Here is a 13,105-nt window from a genome sequence, read left to right on the forward strand (position 1 = left end):
CATACATGTCGACACACACGTACCGACATACAGCACACACATAGGGAATGCTCTGATAGAGGACAGGACCCACTAGCCCTTTGGGGAGACAGAGGGAGAGTTTGCCAGCACACACCAAAACGCTATAATTATCCAGGGACAACCTTTATATAAGTGTTCCTCCCTTATAGCATTTTAATATATATACATATCGCCAAATCAGTGCCCCCCCTCTCTGTTTTAACCCTGTTTCTGTAGTGCAGTGCAGGGGAGAGCATGGGAGCCTTCCCACCAGCCTTTCTGTGAGGGAAAATGGCGCTGTGTGCTGAGGAGAATAGGCCCCGCCCCCTTTTCGGCGGGCTTCTTCTCCGGAGTTTTAGATATCTGGCAGGGGTTAAATACATCCATATAGCCTCAAGGGCTATATGTGATGTATTTTTCGCCATACAGGTATTATACATTGCTGCCCAGGGCGCCCCCCCCCCAGCGCCCTGCACCCTCCGTGACCGCTGTGTGAAGTGTGCTGACAACAATGGCGCACAGCTGCAGTGCTGTGCGCTACTTGATGAAGACTGAGAGTCTTCTGCCGCCTGGTTCCGGACCTCTTCATCTTCAGCGTCTGCAAGGGGGGTCGGCGGCGCGGCTCCGGGACGAACCCCAGGGCGAGCCCTGTGTTCCGACTCCCTCTGGAGCTATGTCCAGTAGCCTAAGAATCCAATCCATCCTGCACGCAGGTGAGTTGAAAATCTCTCCCCTAAGTCCCTCGATGCAGTGAGCCTGTTGCCAGCAGGACTCACTGAAAATAAAGAACCTAAAAACTTTTTCTAAGTAACTCTTTAAGAGAGCCACCTAGATTGCACCCTTCTCGGCCGGGCACAAAAACCTAACTGAGGCTTGGAGGAGGGTCATAGGGGGAGGAGCCAGTACACACCATGTGATCCTAAAAGCTTGCTTTTGTGCCCTGTCTCCTGCGGAGCCGCTATTCCCCATGGTCCTGACGGAGTCCCCAGCATCCACTAGGACGTTAGAGAAATTAAGATTTTGCAAAGATCTATGTCCTACATGATTTATCCCATTGATATGCATCATATTTGCTCACTGGGGTCGCTGTTTAGGTTCATGTCTCTTTCACAGAATGGCTCCGACACAGTGTTTCTCATACCACGTGAACAGTTAGGCTCAGCTAATAACTTGCTGCTTTATTTTTATCCCACATGTGATTTTTTTTATCAGGGAATTTCCTAATGAACAGCTGCTAGTGATTAGCTGTGATCACCTGAGGCTTGTTTTAGAGCTAAATAAGCATTTTTCTGGGAATGACACAGTGTCATTTACTTGACCCATCACTCTGCATCCTACTGTTTGAAAGCTACCTTTCTGTGTTTCAAATTTACGAATACAAATTCTAGAAACCAAACAACTACCTTGCCAATTGCTAAACTGAGTAAGAACGACACTTGCTGCCCACAGGGCTACATAGAGAACAGAGTAGAAAGACCAAACACTTATTTAAAAAGGCGCAAGCCTGATGGTGCAGGAGACAGTCCTTGCTGGCCAGGTACCAATTGTTCCTCTAGGTAGGCAGGACCTGTTAGTGGTGGATATCTAAGCTGCTGTGGCAGATTGAAGTAAATCTGGATAGTGGAGCAATGGTAGATTGTACCAGAGGAAATTTCCAAGGGAGGCCTCCTGGACAATCACGCTTCTGCAGATTCCTTCTCTGTCACATGGGCAGAATCTTAGAAAACACAAACCAGCATTTTACTAGCCCCAAACATGGATGATGCTCTACTGGTGACAGCACCTACCCTGCAGCAAGCACTGTAGTCTCCCTGGAGGGAGCAAAGCCACCAAGCAGATGTTCCTGCCAAACACATGGAGGTGACCAGGACAGAGGACCCACAATGCTATGGGATATAGACCAAAGTGGTTAAGAATCCAGTTGACTGACCCATGTTGTAGACACAGAAGGGCTACCATACTCCATGAACTGCTGAGGCTGTCCCACAAAGAGTAAACCTAAGCCACCATCTGTATCCCTATAGTACTGACAAGGAAATCACTATTAATAACCAAATCTATGAAAGATTACCATTTTTGGAATATGAACACAAAGCTCTCACCTGTACCGTGGATCATTTATAATCATTTTCATTGCTTGCTCCCATGATGCATTAGAAGGAACACCCTGAAACAATTAACAAGTCATTTCATTTATTACATATTTCATAATACTGTAGCATGAATTCATAAATTTAAACAAATGTGACTGACAAGTAAGGATAGTGAGGCTCATTCAGGTGCGGTCACAAAGCGGCTATTGTACGCACCTTAGTCAATGTTTTCTTACTACACATGCATCTGATCCACAGTGTGGATGCGCAGATTACTCTCAAAGTGAGTGACAGGAAGACAGTGTCTGGGGTTTGGGAATGGGGAGTGGTAGGGTAAACGCAGGCAGTCATTTTGTGGAAGTGCACAAATTAGCAGTTATGCATAATGAAAATGGTCATGACACGCCTGTGTTTATCCGACCACTCCCCGTTACCACCCCCAAGAACTGTCACTCACTCTGTCACTAATTCCTAGTTGCGACCGCTATAGCAAATCAATCACTGCGCGTGCACACTGCGGCTCAAATGCATGCACAGTAAGAAAACACTGACCGATGTGCGTACAATAGCCGCTTTGTGACCACACCCGAAAGAGCCTCATTTTGCAGATTACAGTACTTTCTAATACTGTCACATGCACATCAATGCCATACTCCAGCTGAATTTTCTAGAGTATACAGCTTCATTTTATCCTGCAGCCGTATGTCTGTCATGTAGTGCATGCTACAGTCTAGCAGTCTATTGCTGTGCTTTAGTTACTGTGCTTGTTGTGCATCAGTGGCTTTCAATATGCCTTTTATGCATCTCCTCCCTTTGGTCTGTTTGGCCAAATGGTAAGCAAAATCTGGCTCCTATACATCCCACAATGACACCACTCTGGCACCATCATGATGAGTACGTAATGCAGTGGTTTTCAACCACTGTGCCCCGGCACACTGGTGTGCCGCCAGTGGCTTTCAGATGTGCCGCCAGAGATGCGCTGCATGTCATCAAGCCGGTGAACTTTAGCAACGCAGCGTGACACATCGCCTGCCCGACCAATGTGTGTTTTAATTCCCCATGTGGGCCAAAGTGTGTGGTTGTTGTCTTTTTTTTTGGGGGGGGGGATTAGAATTCTGTTCGGCGTGCGCCGAATTGAAAAAGGTTGAAAATCACTGACGTAATGTAATGGGATTTAATGAGGTGTACAATGTATTCTGTAGTAGTTTGAAAGTGGATTGACTTCATTACTGCCCATAATGTCATAGCTACCGTATCTCCTGTTTTCCTCAATGTCTAACAAAACACGACTGTGTGGTCAGTGAAGTGGCACAGACGATATATGCATATATGCATGCATGGGCTTCCAGATGCAGTATTACTTCAGTATACAGCCATCTTACACTGTGGCCATATTGGGGGTAATCAGGGTCGGACTGGCCCACAGGGGTACAGGGGAAACCACCGTTGGGTCTCACTGCCTGGGGGCCCTCCTCCTCCTCTAGGGATCAGGTTCCAGACTGCGTTCTTGAATTATACATTATACATATGTTACATTATACTGCACAAGACTATGATGTATTCTCTACAGTACATTGCCAATATTTATCTGGTACATTATCATGCACGCACTAGCAGTATTTATATATCTGTCAAGGGATCCAGCCCATGCACTCACTAATGGTTAGGCAAACCAATGTAACGGCTGGCCACACCCCCTCTGGAGACTGACCCTTAAACATGGGCCCCTACCACGGCATTCCCCGGTGGGCAAAACCATGTGCACTGCAGGTGCAGGTGTGGCAGATATAAACATTTGCAGAGAGTTAGATTTGGGTGGGTTATTTTGTTTCTGTGCAGGGTAAATACTGGCTGCTTTATTTTTACACTGCAATTTAGATTTCAGTTTGCACACACCCCACCCAACTCTAACTCTCTCTACACGTTATATCTGTCCCCCCTGCAGTGCACATGGTTTTGCCCAACTGCTAACAAATTTGCTGCTGCGATCAACTCTGAATTACCCCCATTGTCTGCAATATACCGCAATAAAAATATGGAAATGTTCTTTATTTGCGTTTCTCAGTTTTTGTAAGTATATATTAAATTACATATTGTTATTAATATCATTATTAATAATAATTGTTATTATTTTTATATGTGTATTATATATTATGTTGAATATAATTCTATATAATCATGAGTGTGTCTTCGTCGTCCCCTTCCACCTACACGCACACACACACACACCCCTCCATTTCTTTAATTGATGTTCATGTGACAATTGGACTAACAAAATTGGAAATCATATACAAGGATGCTTAATTGCTCTTGGATTATATATCTCCATGACTGTGTCGCCTGCGCACGTCTACCCAGATGAAATCTCACTACAATTCCTTGTATTTCTTTGTGACAGCAAAATCACCTTCTCAGAGCTATATTGATTGAATTAATGTAGTCATTGTTAGTTGTCTCTACTACCCATATCTAATCCTGAGTTATGGACACTCTGCTATCCCTGTGTTATACTGAGTTTCTGACCCTGCTACTATGGTGCAATCCTGATAACATCTTTTGCCTTAAAACTCCCAAACCATTGTCTATTATTGTATAGTTTCAGTGTAATGACCATTTCTGAAACTTTCATAAGTTCTCTGAGTCCACCTGTGACATTATTCTTGACAGATGTAATACATAGTGAATGTATACCTGGCATTGGGAGATAACCCGCCTTTTTATTACCCTTTGGAACAAGGCTATTCATCACCAATATCACATCAAAACAGAATTTCTGCAGCGGGGTACACTGTGTTCCACAGGGAATACATCGGGGTGTAGAGCGGGATCTTGGATCCAGAGGCACCATCAAGCAAAGCTTTGACTGTCCCAGGATGCATTGGGGCCTTCTCTATAACCACGCCTCCAGGTACTGAGAGCCCAGTTTCGAGTGGTAACTGCAAGACAGCAGGTCACCTAACAGGCGGGTTGCACTGAGCAGCCTTGAAAAAGCTGAAGACTTCAAGGGATGCAGCGCTGTTATGTCAGGGTGTGATTCAGCGCTACGTCTCCGTCACCTCCCAAGCGGCGTCGCATACTCCCGTGGCTCAGATCCCGGGTACTTGCGGCGGAGACGCTCCGGCTTAGGCACACAGTCGCAGACACTCTCCTGGTTCGCGTGGCTGCTATGAAGGGAGGAGGTAAGAGGGTCCCCCAGGCGGGACACACCACTAAATCGCGTTCCTGTTGCAGTCTAGGGAGACGGACTGCGAGGCTGGTGTGGACACTGTTACGAGGAGGGACCCCACTATATCCGCTAGGGCATAGGAGTACAGGTCGGGTGTACTAACGCCCCTATTGATAAGGCTCCATAGTACCAACGGTGAGGCCCAGCATAGGGGAGTCGGCACTTGACCTGTAGCCCTTCCCCCGGGCCAGGGTGCCATCTCCTCGCAGATTTCCTGCTCTGGAGCTGCCTCTCACTCTCCCTCAGTTCCTGACAGAGACGCTGGGTGCCATCTTCTGAGCATAGCTGCTACTGGTCTCTGGGATTGCAGGGCAAGGTCTCCGCTGTAAAGCTGCCTGTCCACAGCCCTGAGACTTTACAGACACTTCAGTATTCTACAGGTCTTATTACAGACAGTGTTAGTTAAGAAAGAGTGTACCTATTACAGAATATATTGTACGAGTATTCTAATATATACCTCCAGTCCAGGGCCGCATTGTGTTTTATATATACACTGCTCAAAAGAATAAAGGGAACACTAAAATAACACATCCTAGATCTGAATGAATGAAATATGCTTATTAAATACTTTGTTCTTTACATAGTTGAATGTGCTGACAACAAAATCACACAAAAATTATCAATGGAAATCAAATTTATTAACCCATGGAGGTCTGGATTTGGAGTCACCCTCAAAATTAAAGTGGAAAAACACACTACAGGCTGATCCAACTTTGATGTAATGTCCTTAAAACAAGTCAAAATGAGGCTCAGTAGTGTCTGTGGCCTCCTCGTGCCTGTATGACCTCCCTACAATGCCTGGGCATGCTCCTGATGGTCTCCTGAGGGATCTCCTCCCAGACCTGGACTAAAGCATCCACCAACTCCTGGACAGTCTGTGGTGCAACGTGGCATTGGTGGATGGAGTTAGACATGATGCCCCAGATGTGCTCAATTGGATTCAGGTCTGGGGAACGGGCGGGCCAGTCCATAGCATCAATTCCTTCGTCTTGCAGGAACTGCTGACACACTCCAGCTACATGAGGTCTAGCATTGTCTTGCATTAGGAGGAACCCAGGGCCAACCGCACCAGCATATGGTCTTACAAGGGGTCTGAGGATCTCATCTCGGTACCTAATGGCAATCAGGCTACCTCTGGCGAGCACATGGAGGGCTGTGCGGCCCTCCAAAGAAATGCCACCCCACACCATTACTGACCCACTGCCAAACCAGCCATGCTGGAGGATGTTGCAGGCAGCAGAACGTTCTCCTTGGCGTCTCCAGACTCTGTCACGTCTGTCACATGTGCTCAGTGAGAACCTGCTTTCATCTGTGAAGAGCACAGGGCGCCAGTGGCAAATTTGCCAATCTTGGTGTTCTCTGGCAAATGCCAAACGTCCTGCACGGTGTTGGGCTGTAAGCACAACCGCCACCTGTGGGCGTCGGGCCCTCATATCACCCTCATGGGGGTAAATTTACTAAGATTCGTATTTTCCCGTTTCAGGTCAAAGTTCAATCACGAATGACATCGAAAGTGTAAAACTGCAACTTTTTGAATTTGTTACGATGGATTTACTAAGCTGTCGTATTCGGGTTTTTCTTTTCTTCCGATGTCGATGTCATTCGTGTTTTTTTTGTGTTTTTTACGGCAGTGATTAGCAAAACACTGCCGACTTTTTTATAATTAATCTCGGCCGGATCTGTGTGATCCGTGCTGGGGTTCTATTTTTTTTTTTTTTTAAATTAAACACTGTAAAATTTAAAAAAAAAATTGCGTGGGGTCCCCCCTCCTAAGCATAACCAGCCTCGGGCTCTTTGAGCCGATCCTGGTTGCCGAAATATGGGAAAAAAAATGACAGGGGTTCCCCCATATTTAAGCAACCAGCATCGGGCTCTGCGCCTGGTCCTGGTTCCAAAAATACGGGGGACAAAAAGAGTAGGGGTCCCCCGTATTTTTAAAACCAGCACCGGGCTCCACTAGCTGGACAGATAATGCCACAGCCGGGGGTCACTTTTATATAGTGCCCTGCGGCCGTGGCATCAAAAATCCATCTAGTCACCCCTGGCCGGGGTACCCTGGGGGAGTGGGGACCCCTTCAATCAAGGGGTCCCCCCCCCCAGCCACCCAAGGGCCAGGGGTGAAGCCCGAGGCTGTCCCCCCCCATCCAATGGGCTGCGGATGGGGAGGCTGATAGCCTTTGTTGTAAAAGAAAAGATATTGTTTTTAGTAGCAGTACTACAAGGCCCAGCAAGCCTCCCCCGCATGCTGGTACTTGGAGAACCACAAGTACCAGCATGCGACGGAAAAACGGGCCCGCTGGTACCTGTAGTACTACTACTAAAAAAATACCCAAAAAAAGACAAGACACACACACCGTGAAAGTATAATTTTATTACATACATACACACATACATACATACTTACCTTAAGTTCCCACGCAGGTCGGTCCTCTTCTCCAGTAGAATCCAAGGGGTACCTGTTGAAGAAATTATACTCACGAGATCCAGGGGTCCAGGCTCCTCGGGAAATCCAGGGGTAATCCACGTACTTGAAAAAAATAACAAAACGGTGTCCCGACCACGAACTGAAAGGGGACCCATGTTTGCACATGGGTCACCTTTCCACGAATGCCAGAAACCCACTTTGACTTCTGTCTAAGTGGGTTTCTTCAGCCAATCAGGGAGCGCCACGTTGTAGCACTCTCCTGATCAGCTGTGTGCTCCTGTCCTCACTGACAGGCAGCACACGGCAGTGTTACAATGTAGCGCCTATGCGCTACATTGTAACCAATGATGGGAACTTTCTGCCCTGCGGTTGACCTAAAGTGACGTCACCGCTGAGCAGAAAGTTCCCAGCATTGGTTACAATGTAGCGCATAGGCGCTACATTGTAACACTGCCGTGTGCTGCCTGTCAGTGAGGACAGGAGCACACAGCTGATCAGGAGAGTGCTACAACGTGGCGCTCCCTGATTGGCTGAAGAAACCCACTTAGACAGAAGTCAAAGTGGGTTTCTGGCATTCGTGGAAAGGTGACCCATGTGCAAACATGGGTCCCCTTTCAGTTCGTGGTCGGGACACCGTTTTGTTATTTTTTTCAAGTACGTGGATTACCCCTGGATTTCCCGAGGAGCCTGGACCCCTGGATCTCGTGAGTATAATTTCTTCAACAGGTACCCCTTGGATTCTACTGGAGAAGAGGACCGACCTGCGTGGGAACTTAAGGTAAGTATGTATGTATGTGTGTATGTATGTAATAAAATTATACTTTCACGGTGTGTGTGTCTTGTCTTTTTTTGGGTATTTTTTTAGTAGTAGTACTACAGGTACCAGCGGGCCCGTTTTTCCGTCGCATGCTGGTACTTGTGGTTCTCCAAGTACCAGCATGCGGGGGAGGCTTGCTGGGCCTTGTAGTACTGCTACTAAAAACAATATCTTTTCTTTTACAACAAAGGCTATCAGCCTCCCCATCCGCAGCCCATTGGATGGGGGGGGACAGCCTCGGGCTTCACCCCTGGCCCTTGGGTGGCTGGGGGGGGGGGACCCCTTGATTGAAGGGGTCCCCACTCCCCCAGGGTACCCCGGCCAGGAGTGACTAGTTGGATTTTTGATGCCACGGCCGCAGGGCACTATATAAAAGTGACCCCCGGCTGTGGCATTATCTGTCCAGCTAGTGGAGCCCGGTGCTGGTTTTAAAAATACGGGGGACCCCTACTCTTTGTCCCCCGTATTTTTGGGACCAGGACCAGGCGCAGAGCCCGATGCTGGTTGCTTAAATATGGGGGAACCCCTGTCATTTTTTTCCCCATATTTCTGCAACCAGGATCGGCTCAAAGAGCCCGAGGCTGGTTATGCTTAGGAGGGGGGACCCCACGCAATTTTTTATGAAAAAATAAGCACTTTCCCACCCCTTCCCACTGATATACATGCACGGATCTCATGGATCCGTGCATGCCTATCCAATCACGAATAAAAAAAAAAAGGTCTGTTTTTTTTTAGCACTTTTTTACGAGTTGTAATTTTTCACGGCAGTGTTTGTTTTTTTTTTGCTTTGCACTTCTTAGTAAATGACCGAGATTCATACTTAAACAGCCGCGTTTTGACCGATGGTGTATTCATTCGTAATTTTTTACTTGGACTTGCAAAAAATTACGAATGCCCTCATCTCTGCCGTGATTAGTGTTTAGTAAATTACCGAGATGACACTTTGATGAAAAAACGGCATCTCGGTCAAAATCGGGAGCTTAGTAAATTTCCCCCATGGAGTCTGTTTCTGATCGTTTGAGTAGACACATGCACATTTGTGGCTTGCTGGAGGTCATTTTGCAGGGCTCTGGCAGTGCTCCTCCTGTTCCTCCTTGCACAAAGGCGGAGGTAGCGGTCCTGCTGCTGGGTTGTTGCCCTCCTACGGCCTCCTCCACGTCTCCTGATGTACTGGCCTGTCTCCTGGTAGCGCCTCCATGCTCTGGACACTACGCTGACAGACACAGCAAACCTTCTTGCCACAGCTCGCATTAATGTGCCATCCTGGATGAGCTGCACTACCTGAGCCCAGTGCCAGATTAAGGTCATGATGGGCCTGGAGCTGAAATTTATAAAAGGCCTATTGTGCGCTGCTGCAGGGGGTGTGACCAGCATGGTGGGGGGGGGGGTGTCGAGTGTTATGGGGGTGTGGTCTTTGCTATGGGGTGTGGCTAGTACCATGGAGGACATAGCTACCCACCTACCTTCAATCACATCAATCCCCCTCCACTCTGCCTATAAGAAGCGTACACCACGTGTTATATTATTGACCACTGAATAGGTTGACAACAAGTAGTTGACATGCATTAGTTCGACATTGTCAAAAGGTCGACAAGGTCATTAGGGGCCAAATTCAGACCTGATCGCTCCTCTGCAAATTTGCAGAGGGCTGCGATCAGATAGTCGCCGCACAGAGTGAAAACCTGCCCCGTGCAAGTGTGTGTATGCCGCGCGAAAATCTCTGCAAACGTCGGTCAGCTGCAAATCTGTTCGCATCACACTCACCATCCAATGATTTTTCCAGTCTGTGCGTAGCCCAGGACTTACTCCTACAGTGCGATACAAACAGGCTGATCGGGGCCAGAGCTGGCGTCACACACCCAGCCTGATAACGCTTGGGAACGCCTGTGTTTTCCTTGACACTTCCAGAAAACGGCCAGTTACCACCCCCAAACGGCAGCTTCCTCCTGTCAAACAACTTGTGTGCGCCTAGCAATCAAAAAAGTTGCTGGATTGTTTTGCAGTTTGGCCTCGTGCGTGCGCACTACGGTCCGTACACATGTGCAGGCGATCGATAATCGTCCGCCTTACGAATTTGCACAACACCGATCAGGTCTGAATTATCCCCTAGGTCGACGTGTAAATGGTCGACAGGTACATAAGGTTGACAGGTTCAAGTGGTTGACACACACATGGTTAATATGTTGTTGTTTTTTCCCCAACATATTCATACTTTACCATCCACGTGAACTACAATTGTGAATACTAACCTGCCTGAAGCAAGGGGGGGTGGGGGTGGGGGGGGGGGCGCGGTACACTAAATAGGGTTCCCTGTGCTCTGATGGCGAAAAAAACACCAAAGAAAAATAAAAAAAATGTGTTGTGCCTTTCATGTGTCGACCTTTTCACTGTCGACCTATTAAATGTAGAACATCCTACTGTAGATCCACTGAACTATATCTATATATATATATATATATATATATATATAAAAATGTCCAATGCTCGTTTCGGGGCACAGCCTGTCGTCAGGGAGAAACACAGTACATACAAAAACTATTGGCCACCAAATACTCCTGAACACACTCCAGAATGTACTCACCTGCAGGGAACATTCCTTCCGACCGCATCGTGGGACGACAAAGACCAGCCGCCCTGAGACGATGATGTCATCGGACTGCGCCACTGCAGAAAACCAATCACGGATACACTTCACGTTTCCATGGTGACTCGTATCACTAACAAATATATACAGATGTAGCCAGGCTCATCATTGCTGTGATGGGTACGTATGTGTATACACATTGCAGCAATGACTAGCTGCGCCTACTCACACCCGCAACTAGGCAATGCAATGCGTATGCATCACGGATGTGAATATTCGCACGCACACACCGACGAGAATAGGCACAGCCACAATGAGTGCAGCTACACAAACACACACATTTACTGTATATATAATATATCCTAGAGTTGTCCTTTAAAAAATAAAAATAATAATTATATATATATATATATGTTGAAAGAACGAGCGGCACTCACAGAGGACTAAAATGACGAGAATAATGACAGAGACTGCGCTCCGGATAACGGTAACGTTTCAGTAATATTATAGCTTTCGTCAGACAAAAGTTATAATATAACTGAAACGTTACCGTTATCTGGAGCGCAGTCTGTCGTTATTCTCGTCATTTTAGTCCTCTATGAGTGCCGCTCGTTCTTTCAACATATCTCTGCAAACAAGCAAGAAAGGGCACCGGGGCAGTTGTATTTGGTACCAGAGTGCCGATTATCTGGGAAACACACATATATATATATATATACACACACACACACACACACACACACACATACATACATACATACATACTACATATATATATATATATATATATATACACACAGTCACACACACTACATATATATATATATATATATTTTATCCATATATACAGTAAATCAGCAGCCACCAGCAGGTAACAGGTCTGATACCTCACCTCAGTCTGGAGGATATCAGACACCCTGCTGTTGCCGTCAGGCCGCATTCACGAGCTGCTGCTGGGCCGTCGGCTGGCGGTTTGTGTTGTGGAGTCCGGGACTCAGGGACTCCGGCTGCGGTAGCGGCAGCTTTTTGATGGCACGTGCTGTGACGTCACCCGGCGCGGAGGAGGTGCCGCTGAGTCACACTATATTTGCGGCACAGGGAATGGAGTTCCTCCATCTCAGCGGCACTGTTTAATCCACCGGCGCAGCGGCCGGAGGGGGGGATCTCGGGCATTGAGGGCGTAGCCCTCCTAGAACACCACAGGCTGCTGCGGCAGAAGGATATTTTTCCCCTGCCTACTGCAGCACAGAGATTTGTAATGCAGTGGGCCTATTTGGAGGGTGGGCCTGGAGCTGCAGCTCCATCAGCCCCATTGTTAATCCGGCCCTGCCTGAGCCACTTGTGTGGGTTGTAGGGAGGTCATACAGGCACGTGGAGGCCACACACACTACTGAGCCTCATTTTGACTTGTTTTAAGGACATTACATCAAAGTTGGATCAGCCTGTAGTGTGTTTTCCCACTTTAATTTTGAGGGTGACTCCAAATCCAGACCTCCATGGGTTAATAAATTTGATTTCCATTGATAATTTTTGTGTGATTTTGTTGTCAGCACATTCAACTATGTAAAGAACAAAGTATTTAATAAGAATATTTCATTCATTCAGATCTAGGATGTGTTATTTTAGTGTTCCCTTTATTTTTTTGAGCAGTGTATATATATATATATATATATATACTAGTCCAGTGCAGTTTTATTGTGATTATAATAATCTCTGCATTGCCATGTGACTGTGTGTGCCTGTACCTGCTGTATGGTTTCACTCTCATGTGTATCCCATCTAAGGTAGCTATCACTATATTCTATATACGAAGGGACTAGGTGCGTCAGGGTCCTCTAATATAGTGTACAGAGTACTTATCGCTATACGGATATTTTACTGTGTCTCAGTCACGTACACCGGGATTTAGTTCACAAGTGTGTGTATTCTGACGCTGTTTGTGTCCGTAAATTGTGTACTC

At 46.9% G+C, this 13,105-nt stretch overlaps 1 protein-coding gene across 13 annotated transcripts in view; it reads right to left on the reverse strand.

Annotated features, from left to right (window-relative positions):
* The window catches only part of PRPF40B (pre-mRNA processing factor 40 homolog B), a 380,564-nt gene that overhangs the window by 117,372 nt on the left and 250,087 nt on the right, over nt 1-13,105 (reverse strand). For all 13 annotated transcript variants that reach the window (XM_063952768.1, XM_063952770.1, XM_063952767.1 and 10 more), the window contains one exon: nt 2,103-2,167. In XM_063952768.1, coding sequence (XP_063808838.1) covers nt 2,103-2,167 — 65 coding nt within the window. The remainder of the gene's footprint in view (nt 1-2,102; nt 2,168-13,105) is intronic.

This window comes from Pseudophryne corroboree, chromosome 2 (genome assembly GCF_028390025.1).
Source record: "Pseudophryne corroboree isolate aPseCor3 chromosome 2, aPseCor3.hap2, whole genome shotgun sequence".
Classification (NCBI taxonomy): domain Eukaryota; kingdom Metazoa; phylum Chordata; class Amphibia; order Anura; family Myobatrachidae; genus Pseudophryne; species Pseudophryne corroboree.